The sequence below is a fragment of the Micromys minutus genome, assembly GCF_963924665.1.
Source record: "Micromys minutus genome assembly, chromosome: 30".
Taxonomy (NCBI): Eukaryota; Metazoa; Chordata; class Mammalia; order Rodentia; family Muridae; genus Micromys; species Micromys minutus.
In genome coordinates, this window is record NC_137965.1 from 25,886,262 (window position 1) to 25,908,131 (window position 21,870).

At 49.8% G+C, this 21,870-nt stretch overlaps 1 protein-coding gene and 1 pseudogene across 2 annotated transcripts; both read right to left on the reverse strand.

Annotated features, from left to right (window-relative positions):
• Positions 1-4,770: 4,770 nt before the first annotated feature.
• DLL1 (delta like canonical Notch ligand 1) lies at positions 4,771-12,584 on the reverse strand. The gene is made up of 11 exons (XM_080941989.1): positions 12,326-12,584; positions 11,806-12,099; positions 11,058-11,118; positions 10,577-10,834; positions 8,773-8,833; positions 8,106-8,236; positions 7,813-7,982; positions 7,483-7,699; positions 5,638-6,433; positions 5,412-5,529; positions 4,771-5,313 (listed from the first exon to the last, which is right to left on the reverse strand). Exons 1-11 carry the CDS (start codon positions 12,377-12,379, stop codon positions 5,308-5,310), a joined length of 2,166 nt encoding a protein of 721 aa, XP_080798115.1. The 5' UTR covers positions 12,380-12,584; the 3' UTR covers positions 4,771-5,307.
• An 8,525-nt stretch (positions 12,585-21,109) lies between these two features.
• Positions 21,110-21,516, reverse strand: LOC308439736 (cytochrome c oxidase subunit NDUFA4-like; annotated as a pseudogene). Its single transcript has one exon. The product of its transcript is annotated as a cytochrome c oxidase subunit NDUFA4-like (transcript).
• Between the last annotated feature and the right edge of the window lie 354 nt (positions 21,517-21,870).

A 21,870-nucleotide genomic window follows, 5' to 3' on the forward strand; every position in this document is an offset into this window, starting at 1 on the left:
GGTTTGAATGTTCTGCTGAAAAGTCACCCATCTCCTGGCCAATCACAGACAATGTGCCATCTTCCCTCCTTTGCAGCAGGAGGCCCAGCCTGACATCCTGAGCACTGTCCTCTCAGGCAGCTTCAGTTTCTCTGTTAAGAATTTAATGAGTGACTCTGGTCTTGTCGTTTTTTCCCATCTGTGCTTTGGTAAGACATGATATACCCTGCAACAGTCTCACAGTGGCTTCCAATACTCAGTCTCATTTCTATGAAGTTGACATGTTCCGAATGAGTATCCAGAGAAACACTTGCTGAGGAGACCTGAATGTCTTCTAAGCATCAAGAAAAAAAATGAGCACATTGTTTTTCAAAGGAAGACCTGACAATGACACTCCCCCAGACACAGTACTATAAGATGGAAACACATTTGTTTTTTTGTGTAAATGAACATAAACACCAGCAGTTGTGTTTTTAAGACATGCTAATATTTTATGGAGACACATACACTCTTTTTAAATGTCACCTCTGACTTGCTTTCGAATGGCAAACGTCAGAAATGTCAGAGAACCCTCCAGTATCTTGCTCTTACAGTGGAACTCCTTTCAATCTTACCTCATAGCACACTTCCTGTGTGTGAGCCACGTTATATGAAGAATAGTACCCTCTTTCTGCAGTTCCCAGCTACTTAGGTCCTATTTCGGAAACCATCATCGCTTCTGATGTCTTTCATAAAGTCCGTAGACTGACAAATGACAAGTTTTGCTCACCTGACACCAGGTAAAAAGTACACCCACTCACTGTGTACTGGGGTTGGGGCTCTGAAACCAGCTCTGAGAATAATCACAAACAAACGCAGTCATGGACTCAGATAATTTTTATGTTTGGATTCATGTTATGGTGACAAATTCTTGGGACCCCTATCATGACCCAACGCTCAGGTGAGGCTCACTGCCAGCAGGAAGTTGTGTAGGAACTTGATCAGACTGACAACAGAGAACAGGGGCAAGCAGCTGGGGAGCTATTTGCAAAGTTCCAGGTTTAGGGAGCTTCCCACAGCCTGCCTGGCTACAGCCAAGGGCAAAGGGTCAAAGGGAGAAGAGCATGAAGTGAAACTCCAAAGACAGGCAGGAGCCAGATTACACAAAGGCCCAAGAGGCCAAGTTGAGAATTTGGAGCCCTTTACTGAAAGGAGTCAGAAAGGATTATTCCTCTTAGCGCATGCTCAGATGAGTGATCTGGAAAGCTTGATGACAGCAACAGGAATAGAACCTTCACAATCGGACACAAGGCCTCATGACTGCCGCGCTAACTCAGCCTAGGCTTATCCTAGCAGATGGATCATTTGTGTGCAGAGCTTAGACCCAAGATTCTGGCACCAAAAATCCTTGAACAAACAGCTCTCTCCACTCAACATAGATTGCTTACTTGGAGCTTTGGAAGATTTTTCATCTGAAAGATGAATATGCCAACATGGAAAACCTCAGTTAAGCCCGCATACCACCTGTTAGTCTGTCACGGCCCACGGAGAGATCACTGGATATGTGTTCATTGGAAAGTTCATCTTAGAACTTCTGCTTCTGGGAAGTTTCAGGTATGCAAGAAAGAGCTGGAGCTGAGTCTGACCACCTTTATACAGCCTCAATCATTTGGTGTCGCCCCCATTTTGTCTGTAACCCCGCTTGCCAGAACATTTCATCTGGGGGATTGAAACAAATTCCCTAACTTATTATTTCATTCATAAGGCCTTCAGAGGCTTTTTTCCCCCTTTAAATGATAAGGACTTGTCTGTTTTCTGAACGCAGCAGTAGGAACATATCATAAACACATACTGAGCAAGTACACGTTTTCAACCATTGACCTGGACGGGCAGCATCTACGTCTCTCCAGCTTGTTCATACATTTTTAAGTGGTTTGAAACAGGAACCAGACAGATCCAGCCATTGCAGTCAGTTGATACATATCAACCCCTTTTAATTTGTCAGTTCTCTATCCATTTCTTTGTCGTCCCGGCAGCTTATCTGACCTATGCCGTTCCCAGGATTGCCGGATGTACACCCTTGCTGCCCTTCAGCAACCTTAGTCACCTGGGAGCCTCTGCTTGATTGTGAGATGCAGGTTCAATTTGATGGGAAAAAAATGACTTCGTCCCTGGCTCTGCGGACCAGTGTTGAATGTGCCGTCATCAGGAATGTTCACAGCAGGAAGCTCACCCGTGGAGTCCTGCCCATCCGATGGGTAGTAAGCGAATGCACTGAGCCCTTGAAGACGCATTTGCAGTGTCAGCAGGCTTATATCTTGGTGATTGCCATTACTTTGGACTCCATGAACACAAGGTGACAAATTAATAAAGTCACAAACTAACAAAGTAACTGCCGTTCTTCCTGCACTGACAGGAACCAGGGATGCAGAGAAACTGTAAATTGCAGGGAGCTTAGAATGAATCTGCAAAGACCAAAGAGTGCTTGAACACAAGATCTTGTGAGACAGCCCTGGCCAAGAGGGCAGCCCCACTCAGCCCCACTCAGCACTATTGCCTCCTTTGTGATGTCGAAACAGATGGTCACAACTGTCTCCACTGGAAAACCCCTTCCCGAGAGTCTATGTGGCTGTGAATAAGCAAAGACCCAAGCACTCACTTCATTGTAAAGTATTCAACCCATGTGGCGAATGGTGAGCTAAAAAGTCCTCAAAGACCATGATTATAGTAATAAATTTTCCCCAGTATTTATACATTTCTAGAAGCACGAAATTAAATCCAAACAAAAGAAGAGCAAAAAAAAAAAATCTATAAATGACAATATGTCTTTCCCCTCCTTCCCAACCGACTGAAATCCAGCAATACTGGCTATGAGATTGGACAGGAGGAAATGGGGGGGGGGGGGTTGGGGAGGAGCCTCCCGTTCTGACCACTAGCTCCGTGTTGGCACATAACTTTCCTACTATGCTGGCAGCTTCCCGTACTCCAACACTCCTCAGAACTTGAAAAATACTGAGATCCAGCTCAAGATTACTTCCATTAAGAAGGAGCTTCTATTTTTACACCATCATCTTAAGCGCATTCATTGTTCCTTCCTTCCTCGTTCCTTATGGCATACTTGGAGAGAAACACAGTGCAGGCCTTGGCAAGCATGACCAGAGGCTAAACATGGCTGGGCGCTGTTTGGCGTGGTGAGTCACCACTGGTCCTCTCATGTCTATCCTTTTATATGACTGTTTAACTGACATACTTAAATTCCCTACTCCAAGTGGCATTGACTCTGAAAAACCACCTAAACAGAGACGTGTTAGTTTCTAGTAGGGTCCTGGATTCATAGCCAGAAGTTTTAAGCTGCCTGTGTTCTTCTTAAGCAGATCGTTTGCTTTTCCTAGATAAAAGCTAGATTACCTTTTGTTTTTATAAGAAGGTTGGGAAGATGAAAGTGATGTTCCATTTAAACACCTTTGAAGACTGGGCTTCACAAGAATCCTGTCATGTTACATACTCCTGGGACTGGTGTGATCAACGTACCAGGCACCACACATCCCTAACCACTTACAGAAGAAAAATTAAACTTGTCCCAGTACCCTTTCCCAGGTCCCCAGATCTCAAGGGTCCCAGAGTAAGCAAGAGAGAGGCTGATGATGTGGTGGGGGTGGGGTGGGGACACTGAGCCTTGCGCTAATTCACTATAGACCTTCCCATTAGGCATTACTCTAAACTAATAACATCCAAGGTGGTCCTCAGTGAGGACAGTGCCTGGCCGTGCTCAAGACAGAAGAACCTGTGGACTGGGCCTTCTTAGCATTGCTTCCTCCTTCAGCATCAACCCAATGGCCCTCGATACAAAGACTGATATGTGGTCTGCTCTGTCTGCTCCACCCAGACAGCCATAGGAAGCTTTCTCCCACTACTTGAGCCCTTTGTACACAGCAATAGGACCTCCCTTTCCTCAATGTGGACTTACCTCTGAGAACTGAGCCCATACTGATGATTCCTTAGAATCAGCCATTCACACAAGCAAGGGTCTTACACTCCCAGATCATATTTGCCTGGGTCTTAATGTTGATATGGCTACTTATGAATCCAGAGGCAGTAATTTCACCCATTAGCTGCATTTTTCTCTCCTGTCAGGCAGAAATAATAATACCAGCCTTATAGGTGGAGCATAATGAGGACCTGGCATACAACAGGTGCACAATAAAGAATCCATTCACCGCTATCTCTGCGCACGGCTGTGCCTGAATTTGCCAGCAGCTAGCTTTTTGAACTAATGAGAAATAAACTCACTAACAATTGCGTGAGCATTGTTCATAGACAGAAGACCGTTGCCATGGTGATGTAACAGTGACTGACATTTCAACCTAGTAAAGTCTTGTTCCAAGTCTTTAAAAATATAAAGTTGGGGAGAAGTCACAGGCCCTCCGTAATATCTCATTACCACACAGATGGAGCAGTAAATGAGGAAGCGTCTCTCCAATGGAGGCAACTTGTGATGGCCAATCAGCAATTCCAGAGAGAGAAGAAAGACTTCCCATGCTGTACTGAAACCAGGAAAGGCTCTCCTGAGGACATTGACGCTGCCTCTCTTCTCGTGGTCTTGTGACTCGGATGCATGGGTGGGCAATGACTAGAAGGCAACACCCGAGGCTGTAGTTCATTATATTTTATTTTGGAAAAATATTTTTAAAATGAATTTCTTCATTAACAAAACCGTAAAAAAAAACTCAAATAACATTTGCACAATATTCCATAAATACATTTATATACAAAAAAATATAGTCACATAGACTTGAAGTGCCTTTGTACATATTTACCAAAATTTAAATTATAAAAAAAAATGAACATCACAAAATACTCAAGCTTTACAGATATCATGAAAAATATTTTTACAAATCCAAAAAAATAACACACGTTTTTTCCCCGTCTAGAAAAAAAAAAGAAAAAGAAAGAAAGAACAACACATTTCAGTATCAAAAAGGACAATAAAGGCAGTTGTGTTTCTAGTTCAAGGAAAGACTGGCTCATAGTAATCCAAGATAGACAGGTCGGCAGTGCGTGCTCCCTACGCGAATCAAGTCACTCGTCCATTTAAATATATACTCTTCAAAGCAACTCTTCATAGTGCAATGGGAACGTCCAGCGGGCAGTACAGCGGCAGCCAAAACCTGGGCTGGCAGTGTTCGGCGCCTCTGCCAACGCCGAGAGAACCGGCTCTGCCCGAACCTGTTCCTCAGCAGCAGTCCCTGGGGTTTCCTCTCCCTTTCCTCTCTCAGCAGCATTCATTGGGGCTATATCCTTGGAATTTTATTTAAGAGAAATGGGAATTTTTGCCACATCACTTCCATCTTACACCTAGAAGGGCCAGGGAGATGGGACAGGAAGTCAGCTGCAGACAGAAATGGACCCTCCCCACATCACTCCCGCCCCCGGCAAGAGGGCTGCACGCTGACCTCAGTTGCTATAACGCACTCATCCTTCTCTGCAGAAAGAACATACACCGACTGGTACTTGGTGTCCTTTGAAGTAGAGTAGACAGACTCGGGCCTTTTTCTGTCGGGAAGCTCCCCACTGAAAGGAAAATTAGAGTACCAACAGTCAACACGCAGGGGAGTGGTCGGACAAGGGATATCCCCGGAACATGGGATGGACTGCCTGCCCTCACCTCACAGCACATACCTCCTGAGTGTTGAGGTGCCCTTCTCTTCTACAGAGCCCTGTGACTGGCACTTGGTGTCACGTTTGCTGTGTGCATCCCTGACCGTGGTTTCATCTCCCTTGAGGTCTCGAACGAGGTTATAGTCCACAGTGGGATATCGGGCCTTAAAGCTGCTCTTGTCAGCACCATGGTCCCCATGAAAGTCTGCCTTCTTGTTGGTGTTCTTGATCTGTGTAGCCCCGATGATGCTAACAGAAACATCTTTCTCACGCTGGCAATTGGCTAGGTTGTTCATCGTCTCTGTCTCTCCCCCACAAGGATCGGGCGGAGGCTGGTGTTTCTGTAGCTTCAGCCGGACGCAGACCACCACAGCAGCACAGCCCAGCAGCAGGAGGAGGACAAGTACCACCCCGGCACACACGGCCACCCAGGGGAAGGGCCCTCCCTGGCTCTCCACATGCCTCTCACTGAGGTCCACCACCATGGGGCCTGGTGGTGGCTCAGGGAGCAGGAACTGGCAGTTGGGGCCACCATAGCCCTGGGCGCACTCACACATGTAGCGTTGGCCCCTCTGGTGGCAGGTGGCCCCATTATGGCAGGGTGCATGCTCACACCTGCTGACAGGGGCGCTGCAGTTCCTGCCCGTGTAACCAGGCGGGCAGGTACAGGAGAAGTCGTTCACGCTGTCCCGGCAGGTGCCCCCGTTTGCACACGGGGAGGAGGCACAGTCATCCACATTGTCCTCGCAGTACCTCCCAGAGAAGCCAGCCTGACACCGGCAGAGGTAGGAGTTGCCGAGGTCCACACACTTGGCACCTGGAACACGGGACAGGCACAGTCACATTTAGGCACACAGAAGTTTGTTTACCAAACAGTGAGTGGATAAAGCACATGTAGGCCCATAGTTTACACACCATAGGTGCAATGATCCTTTAGTTTTTGCACTACATAGCCTAGGATCTCCAGTCCAAGGCTGTGGAGAGAACTCCAAGTAGAGACCTACACAATAGAAACAGCAGGAACTTTTTTTTTTTTTTTTTTTTTTGCACATATTAGGCAAACGCTCTACATCATCAATTCCTCTGGTCCCCATATTTCTGGCTCAAACAGGTATTGCTTTGTTTGCCAGGATGGCCTTGATCTTGTCTCTGGAGGTGACAGATTACAGGCCAGTGGTGCCACACCCAGACCCTAGATCAGTGTTCTCACAGCACTATGTAAAGCATTTTGCCTGACCACAACATTCACCTCACAATGACCAGACAGAGGAAAATACAACATTAGACCCAGGTTACAGGTGGAGAAATTAAGAATTGAAGAGACTGTCATGCCCACTGACTTTTAGTGAAAAAGTCAGGACTGAAAACAACCAGAAAAGAGGGAAGACGGGAAAGAATACAGAAGGCAGGCGAGAGAGGGAGAGAGGAAAGAGAGAGGAAGGAAGAGAGAGGGAGAAGAGGAAAAAGAAAAGAAAGACAGAAAGGCATCAATTGGCTCAAGCTCCCTCCTGAGTCTATTTTAGGTGCCCCTCTAGCAAGAGGCTCGTTTTGTACAAAGCCTGCCTCCTCATACTTGGTACCCAAAGTGTTATCTGGAGCTAGACTTCCCAAAGCACCATGGCTGTTCTTCCTCTATCTGAGCAGAGCCTGCAGATAGACAGCAGTGACATGCATCAAAACATTACTGGCCCCAAGCAAGCTGTGGGCTGCTGACCAGACCATTCTATGATGCTAACCTCCTGATTGTCTTCCTTCCTCCTGAATCCTCATGGAATTGACTCAGGAATCCACAAACCCAAGGTGACTCACAAAGCAATGTGTTCCCTGATAAGAATGCACATGCTTTTGAAGCCAGTGGCCCCTCACCGTTAGAACAAGGAGAAGAGCTGCAGAGATCCATCTTCTTCTCACAATTGAAGCCAGAGAAGCCCACAGGGCAATGGCAGGTGTAGCCTCCATCAGGGTTGTCTGAGCATCGCCCCCCATTGAAGCAAGGGCCATCTGCACACGTCATGGCGCTCAGCTCACAGACCTTTCCATAGAAACCAGGAGGGCAGGTGCAAGAGTAGCTGTCCTCGAGGTCCTGTACAAGGAGACCACAGAAGGCTTTCTTAAGCTGTTCCAAGAACCCACGCGTCTTATTTAAAAACCAAGGATCCTGTCCTCAGCTAACACAGTGCCGTGCACCCGACTCACCGTACAGCTCCCCCCATTCCTGCAGGGGCTGGGGGCGCACTCATCTACCTCCAGTTCACAGTTGGCACCCGTATACCCAGGTCGACAGGAGCATGTGTAGCTCCCCTGGCCCGTGTTGGTGCATGTGGCTCCATTCCTGCATGGCTTATGGTGAGTGCAGTAGTTCAGGTCTGCCGGGGTGGAGACAGGAAAGGGCACAGGAAGCCCAAGGTCAAAGACAGGAAGAATCTATTTTTCCAGTGGGCATTGGGCTGCTCCTGAGAAGACCGGGCAATCGTAGAGGAGAGGCTTACCCTGGTTGCAGAAAAGGCCCCCCCAGCCTTCCTGACAGTTACACTGCCAGGGCTGCTGGCAGGTGCCATGGAGACAGCCTGGGTATCGGATGCACTCATCACAGTAGCGGCCTTGCCAGCCAACTCTGCACCTTAGAGAAAGCAAAACACAATCATACCGCCTTCTAGATTCATAACGGTGTTCTAGCACACCAAAAACCACACAGCAGCACCGATAAGCTACCTGTCCTTGAACTAGGCAGACATTGAGCCATTTAATAGCTTAAACCCCGCCATCCCCTCTCAGCACCTTTGATGAAGGAAAGGCACAGGGGCCACCCTGGTTGCCTTTAACGCACTCAAGGACTATGGATGCGAAATCTTTGGCGAGGGCCTGTCTATTTCCGTTAAGCATGCACTCGTACATTTCCAGATCTTTAGAAAGTAACAGCTCCCACTCAGCTAACTCTCTGGAGAGCTTTATGTCTTATATATGAATATATATATAGCAAGAAGAAAAGGTGAACTAGGCATGCTGGCTTTGGGGAGCCTGAGGAGAAGGATTGAGCTCAAGGCCAGCCCAGGTTACATAGAAAGCCCCCTGGGCAACATAGAAAGTCTCTAGAAAAAAAAGAAATGTAAAGAAAAGTAAAGTAAAGAAAAGACAAAGACAACTTTGCAAACTTACTTGCATTCCCCTGGTTTCTCACAATATCCATGTTGGTCATCACACCCTGGCAGACAGATTGCTGCAAACAAATGAAAGCAGAGGTTGCAGCCCCAACCCAGGGATTCCCCAGTATCACCAGGTGGGACTGAGGCAAAATTAGCAATACAAACTCTGCAGGCCCAGGCTGAGTGGATCTTAGGTCACAGAGCCTAGCCCACCCTGGCTTTGGACTTCATTCAGGCCAGGGATGAGCATTCTTCTTAACACAGTGCGTCCAGGACAAAAGGGCTCTCAGAAGCCCCTACTCCTACCCCTGTCCCTTTTTCTTCTAAAAGAGGGTCAGAAGTCTTCTCCCTCCTCCTCCCCCACTTCCCAATTCTATGCACAAAGCCCCACCTCTTAATATCCCAGAAAGTGCGTGTGCAGATAAGAGTGGACAGCTGGTGTGCAGCGTGCAGGGCAGGACAGCTGCTCCATTGTCTCTTCCCTCCCGCAGCTGCCCCAGCACAACAATGCTGCCCCCACCCCGCCCCCCAGCCCTAGCATGTGTGTATGCGCTCACACAAGCGCGTGTGTGCACCTACCCTTCTACCAATCGGAGCAGGCAGTGTCCCCACCCCCTATCTTCAGAGAGATCTAATCTATGGCACGTGGAAGTAGGGGCGGGGAGAGACCCCAGTGTTTGAATAAGAAAAGTTTAGGTTTCTGGCTACCCTAGAACTATTGGCCCTGAGAGAGGAAAGCTACCGTGGGAGGCCAGAGGCGCCTGGAGGGGGGGGCACAGGCTGAGGCTTTGAGCTGGCTCACTTCCCCAGTTATGAAACTCATTAATGATCAGCAACTCCACTTCTTAAGAAAACAGTCAGCTCTTGGCCAAGGCGGGGCATCAAAGGATATGGGAAACTAGGCAACAATGACGCCCAGGCCCTCGCTGAAGTGTGGACCCCTTCATCCTCAGGCAAAACCTAATGCTAGAAAGCTACTCCCTAACCTCCCCCACACACTGACAGAGGTCCTGGGCCTCACAGAGTCCAATGTTCAACTGCCGCGGGGCAGAAGAACAAGAGCTGGCCAGGCCCTGACGTTGGAAGGAAATGCCATTCCTACAGGTTGGGCAGATGAGGCCTCAGACTGCTGGAGAGAGGCCCCCTGAGGTGCACATGAAACAGACCCAGAGCAGAAGTCCTCCCTGTGGCCCTGGTACCCTGGTTTACAGGGCATCAGTTACTGCTCTTCTTCATATACAGTGTGCTCTAAGCATTGAGACAAGACAAGGTACCCTTCAGCCATGTGGCCCTGCAGTCTACCTCAGAACACCTGCTAGTTTTTCACAGCCCCAAGGATTGAAGGCTTCCCCTACAGGACAGGGTGCACAGGATACACCACGGGGAATCTTTGGAACTAGATTTCTGTAGCCAGGTCAGGCACCCTAACTCTGTGGAGGAAAGGGAGGGCTTCCCAAAGAGACATTGTTGCAGCAAGAACTGTTGGAAAATGAGCCTTCCACATCCCCTTTCTGTCCCTCCCTTCCTTCCTCTCTTCCCTTTCTAATACAAAGGCCTAGGGAGAGCACAGCCTTACTTCCTGACCCCTGGCCTTGTCTCTGAACTCCTCCCTGTGAAGAAAAGCAGCTTCCTACAGTGGACACAAGGTCTCCCTTGTTAAAATCCCTGAATCCAGCCTAACTGCCACCAATCTTAGCAAAAACACTTCTCTTTAGACCTCAGTTTCCCCACTGGGCCATCTCTAGCATCCTCTGTTGCTAAGTCCCATCTCTTTCCCCATCAGCGGACCCTTAGGAGCCATTCTCCAGAGGACTCACGGTCAGTGCAGTATTGGCCTTTCCAGCCAGGGTCACACATCTTCTCCCCTCTCTCCCCGCAGGTGAAGTGGCCAAAGGCATCATCGCGCGGTCGGCAGAAGACCGAGCAACCTTCTCCGTAATAGTGTTCGTCACACACAAACCGGTAGGAGTACCGGAGGTCTGTGCGGCCGCTACTGTGAAGGTCCTGGGACCACTCTTCTCCCACAGTGAGGTGCCTCTGCGTGGTCAGGCGACTGATGAGCCTTTCTGGGTTTTCTGAGAGAGAAGAAGCTCGGGTTGGTTCTGAGAACACCCAGAAGCCAGGAACCGAGGACATGGTGTGGATGCTGTCAAGCCAAGGACCCTCCTTCTCTGAACTCCAGGTGCAGAGTGAAACTATCAGAGGACGGGGTGAGCGGGTCAAGTAAACTGCGCATCAGTGAAGAGACTCATAGTTGCGGGGGGGGGGGGGGGGGGGGGGAGGCGGTTGGAGTCTTACCTGTTGCGAGGTCATCAGGAGAATCTGTGTGGAGGGCTTCAATGATCAGAGAGAAGGTACCCTAGGAAAAAGAGAGGATGCTTAATAAACCAGTAGTGTGGAATAGAAGGAGGGGAAGGAGGAGGAGTTGGAAGACCAAGAGGGGAGGAGGAGGAGCTGGAGGAGGAGGAGGAGAGGCATTAAAGGGAACAGAGTACAGAGGCTCGCAGGTCTCTGTGCTGTGCCAATGAAGGTCAACTCCTATCACTTTCCTTAATAGAAGAATTTTAAAGAGTGTTTTTCCCATGTGTGGGGGCGTTTCTTAAACGTTAATACAGGAAATTGTGGTTTGGTTTGGTTTTTTTAAGGGAGAGAGTACTGGAACCAACAAGATGGGGTGCTGGAAGAGGAGAGGGCAGCTGTCATTAGTTTTCTGGAGGTGGGACCTCGAGGGTGGAGAACAGTCACAGCACTGGTAGTGACCCATCCGAGGCCTAGGAGCTAGGGAGCAAGAACTCTCCCAACTTTGGGGGGAGGGGAGGGAAGCATTCGACCCTTGAGGTGCGTGAGAAATGTCCTGGGTTTGCAAAAGCCTCTGGTGTTTCACACCCCCTCCTCAACTGCCGGTCAGTTCCTAATAAGAAGTCAAGACCACAGGCGTGTCTCTGCGGGATTCCCCAACCCTTATCGCCTTCCTCCCACTGCCAGCCACCAGCCCGCCACCCCTACCCCTCCAGGCCCAGCCGAGTGCGCGCAGGTGCCCACTCACTGGCCAGGTGAATCCGAAGGGGAATCGGATGGGGTTGCTGAAGGCGGGGTCGATGCCTGCGCCATCAGGCAAGCTGAAGGAGTCGACACCCAGCACTGGCGTGACCGCACTGCCGTAGGTGCAGGGTGGCTCCGGGGACACGCTGGCCTGGTAGTGCTTGAGGCATACGCGAAAGAAGGTCCTGCAGGCGCACGGCGGGCCAGAGCCCCCGCGGCAGCAGTTGCGGTTCCCCAGCAGCCCCTTCTTGTTGACGAACTCCTGCAGCTTCAGCTCAAATACGCCAGAGCTCCAGACCTGCGCAGGGAAGGGGCGTGAGGACGCGCCGGCGGCGGAGGGACCCGGGGCGCGCGGGCCCTTGCTAGGACGCAGAGGCCGAGCGCACCTCAGCGCCCATCCGGAGCCGCCCGCTGCCGGGCAGCTCTCGGGGTCGTCGCTGCGGGAGTCACTTGGGGATGGACAGCTGATCTGCTCGTCCGACTCCCCTCCCTCCACCGCGCAGCAGCCCCGCCCGGCCCCCTACCTGGCACAGCAGGGCTGAGACCACGGCAAGGGCTAGCGCGCTCCGACGGCCCATGGCACCGCTGAACGCCCTTGCTCTCCTAGAGTATCCTCTTTTCTTTCCTCTTCAAAGACCCGGGGATGCCAGGAAAGTCTATGTGACCCGAGGAGCACCGGCGGAAAGGCGTCTCTCGGCTCCAGGTGTGATATCAGGGCCAGGTCGCTTCGGGAGGGTGCGGTGCTTACAGATAGGTCCCTGACAAGAGCTCTGCGAGGCACTGAGAAAGGACAACTTTCGGTTTCCTCTTCTTCTGGCTTTCAGTCCACGGGTAGGTGAGGGTCGCCTGCTTTCTGGTTTTGTCTTAAGCTTCTTCGCGGAGGGAAAGAGGAGAAAGGAGAGAAGACACAGAGGGAAGAGAGCCCAGATGTTCAGCTTAATTCCCAAGAGAGCTTGCAGTGGCTTCCTTCGCAGGCCTATTAGAGAGCGGCTGTCTGGAAATCCCACCGGTGAGGCGATAATCCGGGGCCCCGAGGGGCACGGTGGGAACGGACTGGCGGTGGTGGCAAGGACTGCGGCGCGCGCCCTGGTTTCCCGGCCGGGCGTCACTCGGCGGCGGCTGCCGCTCCCTGAGTGTTCTAGACCGGTATCACTTGCACTATCGCAAAGCCTCGCGTCTTCCTCAAGAAATCAGCCAATGCCATGCGAGAACACACACACCCAGGACCGGAGGCCGAAGCGTGGGAGGCTCCGTGCCGCACCGGTGCTCTCCCGTGACCTGCCTTGGTCAGACAGGGTAACCGCGGGTGCACGCCGGAGGATCTGGCCGGGGCTGGCGCCTGCCACCCTTAAATCCCGCCGGCCGCTCGCATAACTAATGAGATGCAAATGAGCAGCCCCCCAATCTGGCGAGAGCTGTCACAAAGGAGCCACTTTTCCAAACCCTCCTCTCAATGGATCGCCAAATGGTCAGTGAGCTGTAAAATGTGCAACCCTCCTCCCCGCCCCCACCTCCCCGCCCCCTAGTCCTCTCTGCCTCCGCCCTCGCCCCTTCGCTTCCCTCCCCCAGCGCAAAACCCGCTCATTTACATTCCTGCAAAACCTTCGTGGAGACGAACCGCTCTGCTCGCAGAGCCGGAGCTGAGGCCGCGTCGCCCACCGCCCCACCGCCACAGGCCCGAAGACCCTAGGCACGCTGGGCGGCCTGCGCCTCCCACTCGCGGTCACCGCTAGACTCGCTCGCAGGACGCGGCCTCCCGGACTCTGGCGTCTCCAACCCTGGCAGCCACGGCTCTCTCCTCGTTTGTTCAGTCCTGGGGACTGAGGAACCGGGGAGAGGTTAGAGGCCCCGCGTCCTCGCTGCTGCCCCTCCTCCCTGGCAGGCTCTTTCTAAGGAGGAGTCTCCCGGAGCGGGCGGGGGGCGGGGTGCCCGGTAGGAAAGGGACCCTTGAAGAGGTGGGCAAAGGGTGGCGAGGACACCGCGGCAGTTTCGGGAAGTTTGGGGAGGTTAGGCACGCTTTATACCTCTGGTAGAGGCTGGCGATTGAGCCTCGGAGGGTGCCGATGGGCTCGCGATCCCGGCGGGCACCCCAGAGACCGCAGTGTATCCTGGAGCGCTGGTGTCTCCGTGTTGTCCACGATCACTGGAAATGGGGAATTCGGGTCCGGGCAATGTATTCCCTAAGCCAGCAGAGCCAAAAGCTAAGCTTACTCCTTCCTTCCCCAGTGTACACACCCTCTCCCGGGAGATTTTCAACCACCACCACCTTCACTGGTGTCCGGTCCCACTCTCCTGGGGTATTCCCTTCAGGCCTCCCTCGGCTTGGTAAAAAGTGAGTTTGGTGTGTGTCGTTCGCGTGGCTGTCATTAAGGCAGTCTGTTATTGTGCGAGGCTGAATCAGTGGCTCTTTGTGCGCTCAGCTGTATGGTAATGCAGACAGCACCTGCTCTCCGCACAATGCGGAGAGAAAGAGCTCCCCTCGCGCACGCCGCGGCCTCTGCGACAATGTCCGGCACATGTTTGAAAGACTCCCCCCACCTCACCCCCCAACACATAACCTTTACACAACCGTCACCTTATTAGGTTTTTACACATCCATCAGACACTAGAACTTTTGTTTTCTTTTCTTCTTCTTCTTTTTTTTTTAAGGGAAATGAGTTTATTGGGAGGGCCCAGGACACACGTATCACAATGAATTACCTAAACTGCTCTCCTGGTTACAAGCTCCAAAGAAAAGTAAATGAAGGTATAAACTCTGACTTAGCACCTAGCTTTGTGTTCAGCGCGCAATTAGCTGCGTATTCCCATCTTTGGAGGGGCCTCCTTACTCCGCCCCTCAACACCTAGGCAGCTTCATTAGAATCCCGAGGTGTGATTATTGGAGCTGGTGTTGCTTTGATTGTAGCACAGCCCCTAGGGTGTACCTGACAGGTGTCCTCACAGTAGGTGTTGCCGCCCTGTTGGTGAGAATGAACCCTGTCCTGGGAGAGTTATCTTTAGGCCAGTGTCTGGATCAAGATGTATATAATGCACAGAAAGAGGAAAATCTTCCCATGCCCAGAGAAACACGTGTAATAAGAGTCTAAGCAGTTACTTGGCAGAATCATCTGTGTTGGGCCATCTGGCAACTGAAATTACAGCTCCTTTTCTGATGACCCGGCTCGTCTCCTGCTATCCTGTCTCCCAAACACTTTCAAAGTTTCAGAATCAACAGGAATCTGCACTTCAAGTTGCCATCACCAACTCATGGACAATCAAAGAACTAACCAAAAGCCATATGTACAATACTCAAGGCTGAGGTGAAAAAAGAGGGGTTGGATCCCACTTAAAAAAAAATAACAACTGTTTGTTATAGAACAAATGGGGGCTTCAAAAGATACTGCCACCCCTATGGCACAGCCCCATGGCAGTGGCAAAAACAGAGTCCCCGTCCTTTGTAAACTGTGTAGGATTTGCTACATCCCCACAAGGCTGGGCTAGCTTGAATCCTAACTTAATCTTGCCACCTAGTGTTAGGATTCCTTTCTCACTACTGCTAATGCCAATGTTTCCCCAGAAAGTTACTTTCTGAGAACTCTGTTTCTCAGAGCTCTGAGGCTGCTCCTTGTTGGGGTTGGGAGTGAGATTCAGGTGAGAGCCGGTTCCTACAGAAGAAACAAGGTCGAATGCAGACTCCTCTGCGCCTTAACGATTACAAGAAGAAATGAAATATCAGGAACCTTTTAATTAGAAAATGGAAGTGGAAACCAAGCTTGTTTGAATGCCTGTTTAGGAAACTGGTAATGAAACGTTCCACGCGCAGGGGCTTAGACCTTGAGGGGGGTGGACTTGTCCCAAATCTTTAACAAACCCCCCTTAGTATTAAGTATTTGTTAAACTGACATGGCACAGATTTCTCGATTACAGTGGCAAAGCACTTCTGAAAGGCATCGTAAAATCCATCAGAATCCCGCCCAAAGCATTCATTCTTTTCCAACTTAATTTATGCCACACCGTTCTGTATTGGGGAAATCAAGCAGAAAGCTCTTTTTTCTTTCCCTCCCTCCTACTCCTTCTGCTCTTCTTCTTCCTCCTCCTCATCCTCCTGTTTCCCCATTCTCAATCGTCCACCCCTAAGTTGGTTCCTATCCCCCTTCTCTTTCAAACGCAGAGCTAACGGGGAGACTGTTTAACTTCGGTGGTTCTATAGGAGCCTGTTGTAGTTTAACTCCTGCGTACCAGTAGCTGAGAGGAACAAAGGAGAGACTCGAGGTCCAGCTATTCATCCTTTCTTTGCACTTTAATTTTCATTGATTGGGAAGACAAGGGGAGCCCTTAGGGATTCGAGCGGGAGGGGGATGACACGCCTTTAGACGCCATCAGCCCCCTAGCCAGCCATCTGCTCTGAACCAAATGGCGTTTTTTCACTCCCTAACTGCATGTCTCTATACTCCCACAGTTAAGCACTCAGAACCCCCCAAATGCAGGAGGGAGCTTAAGCCAGAGTATGTTAAATAGATTTGCCCGAATGTTGGCCTAGCCAACAGATTCCCCCTCCCCACACACCATAAATCCTCACCTTCACCATTAGAAGAAAGAAGGAAACTTTCTTTTAAATGCTTTTTGATGTTTCAGCAAATTTACTGTACAAAGTGTGGCTCATTAGAACTGAGAAGACACCGAATACATCAGATACAGGACTTGAAGGAAGTATTTGTTGTCTGGTGGTAGTGTTGATTTTTTTTTTTCCCACACTTGCTCCCTCCTCCCAGTCTGAAGACTTGCAGTGGGTGGATAGGGCAGACTCAGGTTGCATAATAATCAGAATGAAAGCCACAACAAATGCATCTGGAGTTCTGTCTGCCATTGATCCTGGCTGTTTTCTATATTTTACTGGTCCATGTGGTAATAAAAACTCCCAGGCACAATCTTATTGAATTAAACATGCCCATCCTCAGCACAGGTCACCTAGTCCTGACCCAGCCCTTTCATGTACACACCCAAAAGGCTCAGTTTTCAAGATACAGATATAACCGTGTCTGCACGAAGGGCAGTATCCATGAATAGCTCCCAAACAGTCTTCAGACTAGGCCAGCGCGGGTTCAGTTTTCTGTGTAAACAAATCTAGAGACAGGAGCAGGATTTGTGTTTTCTCAGACCAACTGAACACTGTATACACAACAGAGGGTTCTCTTATTCCGAAGAATTAGGATCCTTGTTCAGAACAACAAAACTGAAACTTCCAAGCAGCAAATCTGGTGTTGATCAAACATGCCAGCTTGCTTGAGGGGAGGAGGAAGAGGAGGAGGAGGAGCCTGAGTATTAATTAGTTCTAGTATCACATCTTGCCCAACAGCCCTTCTGTCCACTTTCCTCAGCCAGTTTTAGAATCAAACGCAGTTAAAATATTGGAGGGGGGGGGAAGTCCTTGCAGTGACATAGAAAGCCAGCCGGCACCTGTGGGCCACCTGTCTGGTGTGACTGTGATAGGTACTCCACAAAGTCTGCAGCACACCAACTCCCTTTTAAAAGTCTCTCTTTGGTGCCAGGGCTGGCCTGGGACTCCAGATACTCCTGCCTCAACTTCCCGAATTCTAGAGTTCAAGCACGCCTACCGTCATCTAGCGCACACGCTTTAATGTTCGTACAGACATGTGCACACTTGAATGCAATTAGCATCTGGCTTTCATTTAAACTAGAGACTTGGAGCCTCAGATTCACCGGCACCAGGTGGACACGGGAGCCCTAGCCCCCCCACCCCCCATGCATTCTGTGGACAGTACACTCAAAAAGAGTAGTGGGCTCAAAAGACTCCGTCATGGCGCCCCGTGAACTTCAGAGTGGATCGGGGTCCTAACTCTAAGATGAGGTAGGATCACAAGCCTTTCTTCGCTGATGGAACCGACTGGCCTGTCTTTCTACCCACCTAGTTGGTGTTTTTGCTTTGGGTAGCTAGATAGGCCATTGTATGTGCTTCGAGGACACCTCACCCTGGGGTGCGTGGGTCTTGGGAAGCCGGCTGCAGAAAGTTGCAAAGGCATGTGCTGATTTACATGAGAAAAGGGGAGGCGCGTGGCTCAGCTGGCGGCTGCCGCGCAGATGACAGATCGCCCCACCCGCGGCCCCTCCCCCTATGCCTCTCCTTCCTCGGAATCGTGGGTTGTCTGCTCCGGGCTGTCCTGCGCTGATTTCCATGACAAAGCGCGTGTTTACCTGCGGCTGCAGCCCGGGCGGGCGGGCCTTTGTCCCAGGATCAGATTACCCTAGCAGCTGCTCGTGGCCAGCCGAAGAGAGTCACGCGTGCACCTCGCTCGGAACTTTCCACAGCCTTTGGTCTGGAATGGGTGGCAATGGGGTGACGGGTATGTGGGAAGAAGTCTCTAACAGCGGAGAGGTTGCTTTTAGCTTGCTCGCAAGTTTGTGACTCTCAACTAGGGTTAGCGCCCCTGGGGGCTTCCGGACAGTGGCTGTGCTGGAGCGGTGGTCATCATTGGGTCTGTGGATGGGGGATGAGACTTGAGTCCCAAAGCTCCGAGGACAAGTCGTGACGGTTCCATGCATCTGGGCCGGGGCCACAGCGCTCTCACCTCACCTGGTATGGACGAGGACCAGCTGTCTGTGCGACCAAGTCAGAATGGGAGCTGTCTCCACCCTACCCCACCTCGGTCCCCTCCCAGTCCCCTCTCTCCCCAGTGTCTAATTGCCCCGGCTCTGGCCTTGGGCGGGAGAGTTTAAAGATTAGGCTCCTAAGAGTTTCTTAAACAATGACCTCAAAAGCCTGGCGTTCTCAGGCTTAACTAGGGTCTGAGCTAGGCTTGTTGTGTGAGCACGTGTGGTTCACGGCCTCTCCAAGGAAGGCCCTGTGGGACGCAACAGCACCCAAAGGCCACTCCCGAGGAGCCCCAGAGAAGCCTAGGCACCATGGAAGCTTTCAGTGCTCCAGGCTTCCCTAGCCTCCCCCACCTCCCTTTTCTGTGAGCATCTGCCCTGGCGAACAGATGTGGGCACCTGCAGTGACAGGCCGCATATGCTCTGTCCTATTCACAGGCATTCAGACGTGGTACAATGAGCGGCTTTTGTGTGCAGAGAGTCACTAAATATATTAATCTGTACTCCCCAGAGCACCGGGCTGTTTAATTTTTCACTAGCAATAACATCTGATCTAATCCTTAAATCGGCTCCCAAAAGCCTTCCCTCCCGCCCACCCCCTCCGCTGAAAAAAACGTGTGAAGTTATTCAACGTTCCACCTGTTGCCTGCTGTATTGGGCCGGGTGACTGCAACTTCTAATGTCGGTTCCGCCAGGGGGTGAGTGGAAGGCCCAGCACTGAAAACTGCTTTCCACATGAACATGACGGTGGCGTGTTTATCAGAAGGAAACTGAATCATACTAAGTGTGGAGTGTGGTTCCCCAAATGTTGTGCAAAGAACAATAATGATTAAACAGGCTTCCAAAGCAACTCGGCACACTCACCCTGCCTGTGGGAGCACCTTTAAAAATATGCATTGAGTTCCCGTTTATCTTTGTGTTTATTAAACTCTAGTGGTTATTAAAAGTACTGCTAAATAGGATACAGCCCAAAGGTAACATAAATCTCAGATGTCTTTAAAAAAAAATTTTTTTTTTGTTTTTTTGTTGCAGAACTCTTTCATCTTAGCAACCCTTATCCCATTTTGATTTGTTTTGGGCCACAATGAATCCTTTAGGGCCATTGTAGATGTCACAATGCACAGGGACATCAGGCTGTGAATGAAGACAGAAGCAGTTTAAACAAGCCAAACCCTTTTCTTTCCTTTCTGTCCATTGTCTTATGAATGGGCCTTGGGCTGCATTCTGCTGCTAGGAGACCAGATTTGCAAAGCTCTACTCCAGTAAATCTGCTGGGGGAGAAAGAGACCCAAAAAGCAGCCTGAGGACTAGAGGGGAAAGAAAGGGGCAAGCGGTACTTTTTCACCTCAGTCAGCACATTTCCGGATTGCAAATATAATCTGTACTTCCTAGTGTTACATTTAAGTTTCTCTGTCTTCTTTTCTCATGCCTCTGTGTCCATCGAGGCCCAGAATGACAGCCCTGGGTCACCATCGCCATTTGTTCTCAACGTGTGAGAGCTTTCTCTTAGCAAAATGAGAGCTGGGCCTGGGAACATGCCCATCTTCCAGTACTTTCAGACATGAGAACGTGGGGAGGATTCCTGATTTAAAGTCATAATCACAACTGTGACCTGTGTGGGTGGTGACTGGAGCCGTTCCTGTCCTCACTGATAAGTGACTAGGAATGTCACTGTTCTGCAGTTTTAAAGGTCCTAAGGGACCTTCTCATCACTTGCTAGCGATCCCTTGTTCTTCAGGGATGGACTTGAGTTCTCGTGGCCACAGTCACCAGGTCAGTGGGAAACCAGAGTGACTCAGAGGCAGGGACGGAGTCCGGGCATGGCAGGAAGTGGAAGGCTGTTCATTCACAAGGCTTAGAGTCGGTCTGAAACTAGACATACTGTCTGCTTCAATAATAACTATAAAATGAGTTCCAAAAGGCGTTGTGTGTGTGTGTGTGTTTCCATTTCCTGAAGAGGTTTGTGCAAGATTAGCACACTTCCTTAAAAGCACGGCAGAATTTGCCAGTGAAGCCGTTCACGTTCAGTATTGTTTTCTGCGGAAATGCTTTGCTCAGTTTCTCTAATGCACATAGAGATACTCAACTCTATTTTTAAGTTGGTCAATTATATGGCTCAAGAATTTCTGTCTAAAGTTGTTCAAAGAGTTGGGGCTGGAGAGATAACTGTTAAAAGCACGTAGTGCTCTTTCAGAGGATTGGAGTCAGATTTCTAGTATTCACCTGGCAGCTCAAAGTCTAGTTTCAAGGAACCTGACTCCCTCTTCTGGCCTCAGCAGGTACCAGTCTCACACATGATGCATATGCATACATGTAAGCAAAACATTCATACACACAAGCACGTATGCACATGCATCTTTACCTTGTTAAGTATTCTTTATTCTCTTTACTACGGTGAGATCTGTAGTGACACAGTCTGACGTTGTTGGTAAGGGTCATCTATGCCTCTCTTTTTATCTTACAGAACCCATCTTTTGTTCACTAATTTTCTCTGTAGACCTAGGCAGCTGCTGGGACAGCCATTAGGCTTAGAGCATTCGTTTTTGATGTCTGAATATGGTAATTTCAGATTTTGTCAAGATTTGTGGCTGTTTAACGTGGAAGAAAAAGTTCTGTCAGAATTATGTATGCATTTATAGGTGGAAGCTGAAACACATACTTTAGTAACAGAAAATCCTAGCTCCATATTTAATATATGAAGATACTTTGTTTTTTCTTCAAGTTTCAGAGATTCATTCATCAGTGTAATAAACTCCAAAAAAAAAAAAAAAAAAAAAATCAACATGATTTCATGCAATCAGAGTATTTCCTGCTTAAGTGGAAAACTGTATGGTAGCTTTTAAAGACCTTCATTATAACAGCTTTCCAGGGAGCTTCACAGTTTAGAAGTCTGGGCCTTCTTTTTTCAGTTTGCTGTAGTCCACATTCACTGAGTAGTATATTGTTCACTGGGACCTAGTTTGTTCCAGGGCTCTGGGTTATTCTTCCTGTCCCTGCTGACATCTGGATTGAACAAGGCCAAGCGCATCACATCCAGTGCTGCTCCGGTGCCCCCTACTCCGATAAATCCTAAGAGAGGAATCAAGCTGGGATGCTTCTTGGCTTACCCGAAGATCTGGCAGAGCATGTTTTTGGCACAGTCCTACCTAACCAAGAGAAGAGAAGATTCTTCTCTTCCTCTGCAACCTGGCTCAATACTTTGTTTTATTCTATTAGGAGGGAGGGATGGTGTGAGTGTGAATAATTTAATGGTTCAGTTCATTACCCAACCCAAGGCTTCTGTCTGCCCTGTGTTGGTGAGCTCCTATGTCCTGGGGAATTTCTCACACAGCATCGACTATCAGAAAAAGAGGGGTGTTTTCTTCCTAGATGATACCTTTTATCAACTGTAAAGCATTCAAATAACAATGCAACCATGCTTTTGTACCTGTGACTCTCTTCTTTCCCATCTTCAGATGAGCCATAACAAAAAAAATGTTGG

What these genes read in the sequence shown, in the direction of transcription:
- DLL1 (XM_080941989.1), bottom strand. Translation starts at nt 12,379, where the DNA reads ATGGGCCGTCGGAGCGCGCTAGCCCTTGCCGTGGTCTCAGCCCTGCTG. An exon ending in GAGAAACCAGGGGAATGCAA is followed by an intron (nt 8,237 to 8,772) that starts GTAAGTTTGCAA and finishes GCTTTCTCTAAG; the next exon opens with GTGCAGAGTTGGCTGGCAAG. An exon ending in GGCACCTCAACACTCAGGAG is followed by an intron (nt 5,530 to 5,637) that starts GTATGTGCTGTG and finishes TTTTCCTTTCAG; the next exon opens with TGGGGAGCTTCCCGACAGAA.